The sequence below is a fragment of the Mastigoproctus giganteus genome, chromosome 7, assembly GCF_048544385.1.
Source record: "Mastigoproctus giganteus isolate SK-2022 chromosome 7, ASM4854438v1, whole genome shotgun sequence".
Lineage (NCBI taxonomy): Eukaryota > Metazoa > Arthropoda > Arachnida > Uropygi > Thelyphonidae > Mastigoproctus > Mastigoproctus giganteus.
In genome coordinates this window covers 42,895,883-42,907,958 of record NC_143581.1, presented here as the reverse complement: position 1 = coordinate 42,907,958, position 12,076 = coordinate 42,895,883, and the positions used below count along the sequence as shown (strand labels likewise).

At 37.4% G+C, this 12,076-nt stretch overlaps 1 protein-coding gene across 1 annotated transcript in view; it reads left to right on the top strand.

The window, feature by feature from the left end:
* Fam92 (CBY1 interacting BAR domain containing protein Fam92) overlaps positions 1–12,076 on the top strand; it is an 81,745-nt gene that overhangs the window by 63,512 nt on the left and 6,157 nt on the right. Inside the window, exon 7 of the mRNA XM_090378298.1 lies at positions 4,773–4,886. Coding sequence (XP_090234424.1) covers positions 4,773–4,886 — 114 coding nt within the window. The remainder of the gene's footprint in view (positions 1–4,772; positions 4,887–12,076) is intronic.

Below are 12,076 nucleotides of genomic sequence, written 5' to 3'. Positions count from 1 at the left end.
ACTACTATTGGAGGATGCTCCTTTGGCTACAAGGATTGGTATGTACTTTCAGTGTGACAGAGCTCCTGCACATTATACCCATCTGGTGATACAATATCTAAATTGAACTTTCCCTAAGCGATGGATCCGCCGTGATTGTACCGTTCATTGGCCACCAAGGTCTTCAGACGTCACTTCTGTAGTATACAAAGAAAAGGTGAATACAAGAGACAAATTGCTCGCTCGCATTTTGGATACTACTGCTCTCATAAAGGAACACCAAGACGACCTCAGAAGAACACATCATATTACCACAAGAGTTGCAAAGTGCATTGAGGTTGGCAGTGGGATTTTCGAACATTTATTGCGAACTGTAAAAAATTTGTCAATTATTTGTTTTTTATCTCATTCAAAAAGTCAATAAATACAAACAATAAGTCATTTATCGTTCTTTAATACCTCTCATAATGGCTTTGTGTGTGCCAGTTTCAAACAGCTTTATCTCCATATCCGTTGAGAATTGGACACATGTTTATAAAGGACTTTTTTGCTCAGAATAATCGATATTATAACCTCCCAAAATATTTTCTATTCCTCCTGAATCACCCTGCATAATCAATTTATTGTTTGGAATTGTGAATTCATAATGCTGCCTAAAAGGCAAAGTTTTTAGCTATCTTCATAGTTTTTGGGCACTTTCAAACCTCAGACTTTTGGTGTATACATTATAGAAATAATCTGTAAATGGCATATTGATTCATAAAAAATATATATTTCAATATACAGGAAGTTCTGCTTATTGTGATCACTTCGGGTTTACTTACAAAAATTAAAAATTGTTAACATTAAGTGGCTGATAACATTAAATGGAAGGAGTTCTTTTTATTGAAGTATAAAAAGTTGTTTATCATACCACTTAAATCTGTTAAAACTGCTCACTCTCACAACACCAGATGGAAGTTTGTTCCAAAAATCATAATAAGCTCTTTCAAATAAAACCAGATCCACAGCTATGGGCCTCTAGCTTCTGGGAAAACAGAAAGGAGGAAGTAATCCTAGCCAGAGCAAGAATTTGTCACAGTCACATTACTCATGTATTTCTCCTCACAGGCAATGATCCTCCACAGCGTACACACTGCAACTCTCAGCTCACAATGAAGCACATTCTTGTTGAATGCACCTTGTACTCGCATGCCTGGCAACTCTCATTCAGTTTTCTTTCCAATCTTAAAGAATTGTAGGGGCACACTTTTTTTCTCTGTACTATATATATATATATATATATATATATATATATAATTATTTAATTAATTTATATATATATTTTTACCACATATATATATATATATATATATATAATTATTTAATTAATTTATATATATATTTTTACCACCTACTGTTAATTTATTATTTCGGTAACTATATGTTACCCTTGGGCCTCTGACTGCGTATACAGGTCCAGGGATTTTGGGTTAGCTAGAATAGAGTGAGACAAACTGACAAATACACATAGTTAATTGCAACATGTTTAATATAAGGGTTCAACTTATGTACATCCATTACTGTAATTTCACAACTAATTGTCCAAAACAAATAAATTCCTCAGGGATGCACAGATACCAAAGTTTTTTTACTAAATCTCATTACTACGAAGAATAATTACAGTTCTTTTAAGACATCAGTTGGGTTTTATCCTTGCACCATACAAGTTAATCATGTCATTTGCAGATAGGAATACAGAATGCCTTATTATTTTGCCATTCTCTTCTTCCCAGGACTATATCTTGGCTAGGTATAATAATGATAAACATTACTTACAATTAATTGTCCCCTTCTCCAGGTTGGGCCAGCTCTTTGGTTTTAGGATGACTTTCCATTATAGTCTTGATTTTTGGGATTCCTTTGTTCTGTACTTCCTCAAAAAAAACTCACTGTCCAACTCGCCCCTTAAACGACCTACTTACTCTGTACAAGATCAATTTACTCTCTCTCTCTCATTTTCCGCCAAACAAATCCTTATATATCCCATTTGATCCTAAATTTTTCCCCCCTTTTATTTTAATATAATTCCTTCATCCTTGACCTTCTCCGTTTCTTCGTATACTTCTCCTGGCTCAGTCCTTTTCGCAGAATTCTGACCTGACCTTCTGTAGGTCGAAGTTCGCCATCCTTCTGAGAAATTTGCTTTGCCCTTAAGCACTTCCTAAACCATTAATACTTGATCCTGTTTTAATCATTTGTTGGCATGTTTAATTAAATGTTTACTAAAAAAATCTAATTTGTAAGAATATATTCCAATGTTAAATGTATATATTATTTTTTTTATTTATTTATTTTTTTTGTTACTAGTAAGCCAAAGCTAACAGAATCTTTGAAGCTCTGTCATATCATAGGTAACGATGCCAACCAGAATTTTTCTCCTTTCTCAAACGGATAAATTATATGATCGTCTCTGACTGTTTCCATAACAGTCATTATGAGTAACTTTTACATCTAATAGGTATGGCCTGAGCAGCCCTTGTGCCATAAATAGCAATAACAATCCAACAATCAGTTACTCTCTGTCTGAAAGGAAATTTTCTCACATCTATCCCTACAACCATTCTTTTTCAATTTATGTCCTTATTGTGTGTTGTCTGAAAAGGGTAAGGATCAACGTTAGTTTACTGAATCCATTTAAAGCCTTAAACACTGCAATTTGTAGAACTGAAATCTTTCATGCTGAGTATACTTCCCCTTTGTGTTCTTGACTAATCTTGTTAAATTTGACATGGAATTATACTAGACACAGCAAAAAAGCCTACTCAAAGCACATGGAACAGAGGTATTGCATGGTCTTGGAGATCACAGAGCGTTAACACCTTACAGTAGCTGTCACTTAATACAGCAGTATGTGGTAAGATTCTTTCTCCCAAACAGTATTTAACACTTTGAAATTTATGCATTACGTGAGAAAAATCCTAGCAGTTTATCAATTTTTAAAAATAAGCGATAAAGTTTATAAATTGGTTTCAAACAAATTCAAGGCATAAAATTATAGTTTGAACATTTTTCTGCTTATAGTTTCAGATTATTTTGATGCCTATGTTGAAATATAACTCTGCAACCATTATTACGAGGAGTGATCATTTAATTTGTAGACTGGTACAAGATTTTATGTTTACCGCGCAAACCTTCCATCACTGCTGCTAGAGGTGCTTTCCCTGATCACTACTGAGCAGACTCTGTGTGCATGCCAATACTTGTCGAGCCAGTGTTGCGTGAAGAGGCCTTTTTTTTACCCGTGTGTCACTGGTGATCATTTTGAAGCAAGTATCATGTTGGGCGAAGCATCTGGTATTGAGTGTCTTGGTAGGATGGCCATATTTAAATGGCACGAGTGATTCAGTGAAGGCTGTGAGTCTGTTGCAGATGACCCTAGACCAGGTCAGCCTTTCTCCTCAACAACTGAGCAAAGCGCAAAAGCTCAGGAAAGCTTGGATGAAGACAGGCGAGTTATACTTGCTTAATTAGCTGTAGAATGTCTATTTCATATGGTAGCGCTCACAATATTGTTAAGGATCACCTGAAAATGTTGCAAATCTGTGCCCGCTGGATTCCACACAGTTTGACTCCAGAACAAAAACAGCAAAGAGTAGACTTGTGCAAAGAAATGCTTGATTGTTTTGAAACACATAATCAAAACGTTTTAAATTGAATAGTGACATGATGAAACTTGGATTTTTCACTATGATCCAGAGACAAAACAATAATTGAGTGAGTGGAAGCATTCTAATTCACCAAGACTTAAGAAATTTTGAGTTTCTCGTTCGGCTGACAAACAAATGGTTCTTGTGTTTTTTGATATAAAAGGCATTCTTGTTACACATTTTGCGCCTCATGGAACAACTATGAATAAGGAATACTCTGAGGTTCTCAGAGTCAAACGTCATTCGCACGCCATTCTGAGAAAGGTCAAGAACTTTCTGGTGTGACATAGTGTCTCCATCAAGACAATACCAGTCCCCATATGGCTAATATTTTGGAGCCAGTGATCAGTGAGATAGGTGCCAAAGTTCTGCACATTCCTCTTACTTACTGAACTTAGCCCCATGTGATTTCTTCTGTTTCCATGTCTGAAGATCTCTCTGAAAGGCAAGCATTTCACATCCAACAACGATGCTCACATAGCCACAATGGATGCACTTCACATTCTTTCAAAAAATGGCTTGCAAGAAGCATTTAATGTGTGGATACAGTGGTGATGAAAGTGTGTAAAGTTCAAGGGAGAGTATTTCAAGAAGGAGAGAGAGAGATATTGGAACTGTTTGAAGCATTAGCAACTAAGGCCATATTGCTCCGGGATATGTGGTGGTTATTCCCTGACCTTTCCGCATCCTCCGTATTTGGTGGTGACGGGCTCGAACCCCGGTCTAAACAAGAAGCGTGTGCTATGCACTGCTGCTCCTTCCCACCTGGCTACGGAGGCGCCATTTCAAGAAGGAGAAATCCACAGAAGATTCAGATGATGACAAGATAAGATCTTTCACCAGTCTGTGAATTAAATGATCATCCCTCCTACATTGCTAAAAAAATATATTAAATTTTCCAATATGAATTAAATTGTTTAAATTTAATAATTTGCTGAATCACTATAGGAGCATTTTGTTTTTTTTTTTTTATGTGCAGTATGGCTAAATTTTTTGTTTACTACAATATACTGTATATTTTCTGCACAAATGTTTGTATAGTTTATTCAGAGATGAACATTTAAAATAGTTTTAACTCTTGAATTATTTTTTTTTATATTGCAGAAAATATTTTTAGAATTCATCAATATTGAAATGCTCTTCCATGCAAAAGCCTTGGAGTTATATACAAAAGCATATAGTTCTGTTGATGCCATTAATGAAGAGGATGATTTAGAGGTTTGATTGCTTTATTTAACATTTTAAGAATTTTAAAAGAAGCTTGCCTATCATGAACCATTGACTATAACGTTAGATCATTTACATTTGATAAAATTTCCCATAAATCAGTGATTGACAACTTTTTCGAATGCAGGTCAACATATGACACTGTTTACATGATGTTAATTATGGATGGCACTTCAAAATAGCTTCCAGTTTTTTTATTATTACAGTTGTACACACAATATTAAGTCTTATTTGAACATTAATTAAAACATTAACACAAATATGAAAATGAATCCTTGAATAATTCTTTACAAAACATGCACTGCATATCCACTTGTGTAACTGAGTTGCATGAAATGTTGAAAAATGTTTTATACTTGCATTGAGATATGCAAGTATAAAACTTCTGAGAAAGAACTCTTCACTGTGTGGCTGTAATATGAAAACAAAATTTTATAAAATAGCAAAGATAGCTGCTCTGAAGAGTTAACATTTATTATACTGCATCAGGTTTAGAATTTGGAAAGAGCTAGAGTGAGAAACCAAATACCAGTCTAATCTGTTAACAGTGGCAATAGCTCACTTTCCAACCAAAAGACTTGGCTTACACAAATATATAGTTAGACTGATCCCATTTCAATAACCATTTGATTCTTTTCTAAGTAGTAACCATTTTCCTGTTTGTGACAGTGAGTAGCAGTTTGCACTAATGTATCCAGAAGGAAAAAAGCAAGTCATGTATTTCAACTTCAAGCCAAAAAGGGAAAGGTTTGGAAAACTGGGCTGTATAGTATGACCACTGTTAATATATATTAAATTATTATTTAATTTTTTTACTCCAGTAGTGCCAAATTCTAACCTGATGCAGTATCGTAAGCATATGTTTCTATATTATTCATTTTTATTCTCAGCTGTTTATTTAAAATGACGCCCATGGAAAATTATTTTGTGTTTTTAGGTGTATTCTTATATATATACAGGGTGATGCATTCAAAATGTCATAAAAGTATGATGATGTTATATCACTACACCACTCATTTTTATTATTTGTTTTGTTACACATATGAAAAGAAATGTTGGGAGTTTACTGATACTACTTTACTACTAAATACGACCAATAGAGGATGCTGCTGTAACAGACATTTCAAAGTGGCTCCAACTACCACACAAATGAACAAAGTGTGTTCAATGGTATGCACAGTTTCAAAGTGTTACACATGTACAGCATGAATGCAAATGAGTTACGGTGTTTGCGAAGCTCTTTCATATTGAAACATCAAGAGGTGGTGTAAAATGTTTGAGGAACCCAACTCAAAGTGTGTTCAATGGTATGCACAGTTTCAAAGTGTTACACATGTACAGCATGAATGCAGATAAGTTACGGTGTTTGCGAAGCTCCTTCATATTGAAACATCAAGAGGTGGTGTCAAATGTTTGAGGAACTCTGTTGTAAGATCACATTGTGGAGGAAGACAGCACCATGAACCCCTGTACGGCCTATACTACAAGTTATCTTTGCAAGTCCCAGTAAGTCTTTCAAGACAAACTGGTGTGTCTTATACCACCTGCCAATGCATAGTGTGACGTCATCTGAAAATGTATCCGTATTGCATGCAGCATGTGCAGGCTCTACAACATCAAGATCATGTGTCCCGTTTAGCCTTCACAAATTTGTGTGTGAAAAGTTAGAGGCAGATGAACACTTTTTCAACAGATGGGTGTTTACAATAATTTTGGCCATGGATATAGTAGTAGTAGTAGTGGCATGTGATGCAAGAAAGCAAATGTATGAGCTTATGCAGCATCAACCAAAAAAAAAAAAAAAATCACACCATTCCCTCCAAATGCCTGTCCAGTTCCTCCTTAAATTTATTCAACCTATCAACTTCCACAACGACAGATGGAAGTTTGTTCCAGCAATTAACCACCCGCTGGCTAAAGGCAAATTTCCGCACATCTATTCTATATCTGTCTTTTCTTAATTTGAATTTTATGCCCCCTTAGGTTCTTAATCTGAACAAGTGGAAGGATTCCATCAGAATTCAGTGTGCTCAACCCATTCAAGGCCTTATATACCTCAATCAGATCACCGCGCAGGTGCCTAGTCTCCAGCCACTGCAATTTGCAGACCTTAAGCCTCTCTTGATAAGAGGATCCCTTCATTCCCCTCACCAATCTTGTTGCCCTTCTCTGTACACGCTCAAGTAAATCTACATCCTTCCTAAAATGAGGCCTCCAGACCTGTACGCAGTACTCAAGGCGTGGCCTGACCATTGCCTTATATAGAGGGATAATCACCTCCTTTTCCCTTCTAGCAAAATTCCTATATATCATTGACAAAACCCCATGACCTGCCCTGGCAGCCTGTCTGCATTACTCAGAAAACTTCATATCTGACTGCACAATTACTCCCAGGTCTTTTTCATTTTCTACCACCTTAAGTGTAGTACTACACAGTTGATACGTTTCTCTGGGGTTACTTCTACCCATATGCAGTACTTTGCATTTGTCAAGGTTAAACTTCAGTTGCCACTTCTTAGTGGCAACTGCCCAAATTATCTAGATCCTGTTGCAGTAGCACACTGCCATTACTGTCATTAACAACCCTGCCAACCTTTGTATCATCTGCAAACTTCGACACTAAGCCTGATATAGAAGAAGTAATATTTGTAATGTGCTTATGCAAAGAGAGATTAGAAGTCAGGTTAATCCCTAATAGAAATATATAATCTTGCCTAGTAATCAGAGTGTCATAGAAGATAAGCACAGGAGCAGAAGAACCCTTTTTGTGAGGGTTCAGTAAGACAGGTCAATATTAGAATTGAAATCAACTAAGTTATTATTTGCTACATTGGAGAATTACCTGGATATCAGCCTTTAAGGAACTGGTAGTAGATATTCAAGAAGTTGAAGCTGTTTGTGCAGGGAAAGGTTTCTCAAACTTCAAGGTGGAATACATTGTGCTGTCATCAACAAACTATAGATAGGATTTCTGGTCAGTGGAAAAAGGTTATTAATACACAAGCGGAAAAGAGCGAGAGAAAGAACTGAACTTTGGAAAGCACTGGCATTAGTGGAGAAGTTAGAAGACAGAGAGCCATTTACCACAGTGAGTGGTCACACAGAAAACTGGATACCCCAATTACAAAAAACAGTTGGCAAACCATAAGATGGAAGCTTATTTAGAAGACTTTATGCCAAACACGATCAAAAGCCTTTGAAATATCAAGAGCATCTGCTTGAGTTTCACCAAACTTTTCCATTGAATTTTTCCATCAATGGGCAACATAAGCCAGTATATCATGAGTGGATTGACATTGACAGAATCTATACTGGTGATCATTCGTTAGTTGGAAGGTTTCTAGATAGTTTAGGAGTTGATTTCTCCTTAATAGATTTCTCCATTACTTAGGAAAGAGTAACAGTAGGTGCAATGGGATGATAAATGGATGGAAGGGATTTATCACCCTTTTTAATATCTGACTGGATATGAACAAATTTCCAAGCAGAAGGCAAAGCACCTTTGGAATGACAAAGTGTAAAAAGCGACATTGAACAGGAGTAAGCTGAGGAGCACAAGTGTTGAGAGCAAGTGGAGAAATACCATCAGGTCCTGGTGTTTTCTTGGCATCAAAGCTGTTAAAAATTCTTCTGACAAAACATTTGATGGAAGACTACAGGATGCACTGAATGCAGTGTACTGGGAAGTAGTTTACCAAGATCATCAGTACACAAGTTGAAAGAAAAGTAGGATGCTAGCAGCTTTATGTTTAGCTGAGGTGGCAATAGAACCATCCGGTTTTGATAGAGGTAGAAACAGAGATGGATAAACGTTGTGACTAATAGCTTTGGCAAGCAACCAGAATGCTCAACTACCATTTGGACAAGAAACTATTTTTCTACTCTCAGCCTGTTCAAAATATAGTTTGGACTGATTAATAACTACTTTACAACTGTTGTGAGCTTTCTTGGAAGCGGAAAGTGAATCTGGAGATTTGGATGTAAGCCAGTGGCAGTATGCAGCATTCTTATCCTGAACAGCCTCAACACATTTATTGGAAAACCAAGGAAATTCCAAATTACAATAAATAAAGGATGAGATTTTAAGGTAGGGTGAGGAACAAAAGATTTCAACCCTACAAGAGTAATTTAACTGACACAATCCGAGCAATATTGACATCAGAAAATTTGAAACAATAATTCACCCAAGGAATAGAAGAAAAGAAATATCGCAGATCATCCCATTTTACATTCTTGTAATGCCAAACAAAAGGAGGTTGAGAATGTCCATGAAAGAAAGGCTCCATTGGAGAAGAGACAATCACCATTGCAAGAATGTAACCAACTCCTTTACGTAATGTACCCTCTTCAACAATGCCACCCACAAACATACACTCGCACTCCCTCCTGTCACTATCTGACAGAGTAGAGACAGCAAGATTATACACTTTAAAATTGGACAAATAGAAATCTGTCAATCATTATTTCTTTTTTCTTGACAGCCTGTATGGAAAAAATAAATTCATAGATGAAGTTTGAATGCAGTATTGTTAGCTTTAGACAGTTCATGCACGCTTCACATGTATTATTATGTAAGACTCATTAAGGTGTATATATATATCCACAACTAATGTTGTGGATATATATATATATACAGGGTTAGTCAAAATGTTGAACAACTTTGACAGTTTATTTGAAAGTAACTACATATTTTTCTGTAAAAAAAAAGCTATGAAATGAAAGCATAAATATCAAAGTTTTCAACAGTTACCTAACAGTCTTTCAATATGGGTCCTAAGTGTGACTCTGCACATGTCAATGTGGTAATCAAATTCATGCCACACTTCTCCAGCATATTATTTGCCAATCTGAGCGATAGCTGCAGAGATACGTCCTCTCAACTCTTGCAAAGTGGCAGGTAACAGGGGGGCACAAACACCAAATCTTTCACAAAAGATTTGGTGTTTATGAAAGACATAGTCCATTGGACTAAACCTATTGGTAACTCTCTAGGAGGCTTCTGTTTCAACTAGTGTATAATCTCACTGCCTTTACTCTGCCAGATAGTGACTAGAGGGAGTCAGAGTAGTGTGTATGCAGGGGTATTGTTGGGGCCACATTATGTCAAAGAGCTAGATGGGTATATTCTTATCATGCGTATGCATATCCAAAAGTAATTTGGAATCTCCTCTTTTTGATCTTCTTTGGCTTAAAATCTCTCTGCCCCATTCTGTCAAATTCATTTGTTGCCTCTGCTGTTCTCCGAAATCCACTACTCACTTGAAACTCTTTGACTTCCTCTCTTTGAAACTTTACTTTCTCTAGTCCAACTTTCTAACAGTGAGGTAATTTTCCTTTGCGATTTTAATGTTCATAACTCCTTTTGGCTTCCATTTTCTAGTCACACAAACCCAGCTGGTTAAGATGCTGAGGCTTTTGCAATTATGAATGACCTCGCAGATATTGTTCATTTACCTAGCAGAATACCAGACAATCCTAAACACACAGCAAACTCTCTTGATCTTTTTCTAACAAAACAACCCGTTGAGGTGATTGGTCCTCTAGGTACTTCAGATCACGACTTGGTTGATGGTCTCTTCTGCAGTGGAGCCTTTCTCTCTCAGCATTCTCAAATTCATGTTGTTTGGCATTACAAGAATGCAAAATGGGATGATCTGCAAGATTTCTTTTCCTTGATCAGAGTACTGTTTCAACCCTTCTGACGTCAACATTGCTCAGATCGTGAGCGAAATTATTCTTGTAGGGATGAAAACTTTTATTCCACACTCCAACCTAAAATCTCTTCCTTTATCTCTTCCTAAACCTTGATTTTCCAATAAATGTGCTAAGATAAGAACGTTGCATATTGCATTTGAGTTGCATCCAAATCTCCAGATTCATTTTCTGCTTCCAAGAAAGCTCACAACAGTTGCAAGCAACTAGAATGCACAGAACCGTCGAGCATTCTAGTTGCTTGCCAAAGCTATTTGTCCATCTCTGGTTCCACCTCTGTCAAAACTGGATGGTTCTGTTGCCACCTCAGCTGAAAATAAACCTGATGGCATCCCCTACTTTTCTTCCAACTGATGTACTGATGATCTTGGTAAATCACCTCCTACCATTCCCAGAACACTCCATTCAGTGCATCCTGTGGTTTTCCATCATTGGTTCTTGAGGTTGTCACGGACATTCTCTCAGATATGCCAGACAAGCTGTACTTGCTACTTGGGAGTCTAAAACGCTGATGGAACTGATATTCGGGTGACATTCATGTCAAGTGGACCCAATTTCGGCAAAGTCTGGACGGTCTGTGACAGCCAAATCCTCTGCTTGCACCTTCATGATGGTGGGACTGTTAGTAATCCTGGGTATAACCTCTGTGTACAATCACACTGCGGGTGACCACCCAGGTGTGAACCAATGTAAGCAGGGGTCGAAGTGTGGCATCCACACCACATGGAGTAATGCCGCCCCTCTGTGTTACTAAGCATTACTAGGTGGTAGATGACTCACATCAACCAGAGCAATACCACCACTTTGCTTACTAGAGGCTTGAAGTGGTGGAACCCATGTTTAGTCTCTAGAGCTAAGTTCCGGTCAACCCTTCCCCATCTCTTCCATCATGCAGTATGACTGATGACTTTTGAGGTTATGATGAACATAATGCCGAGATCCAATCTTCCTTACATTTCAAGGGTACAGTTCTAAAACGGTGTTCACAGGCCGGCCACTAGTTAGTACACCGGACCGAACCTATTAGTAACTCTTTAGGAAGCTTCCGGATCAGCTAGTGTATAATCTTGCTACCTCTACTCTGCCAGATAGTGACTGGAAGGAGTCCGAGTAGTGTGTATGCAGGGGGCATTGTTGAGGCCATGTTATGTCAAGGATCTGGGTATATTCCTACCATGTGTACACCATATCCATATGGAACCACCTTTTGCCCTAGAAGAACTACAACAGGCAGCACAACAAATAAGGAATAAAAAATGCCCAGGCCCAGACCTTCTGGAGCCGGAAATTATTAAAAAAGTAGTAGACATCTCTCCGCAGACTTTACTAAACCTCTTCAACACATGCCTGAAGACCGGAGTCTTTCCAACCGACTGGAAAATGGCCAACGTGAAATTAATTCTAAAAACCCTATGAAGTCACCCAAACAACCCGAATCATACCGGCCAATTGCCCTGCTTCCAGTTGCT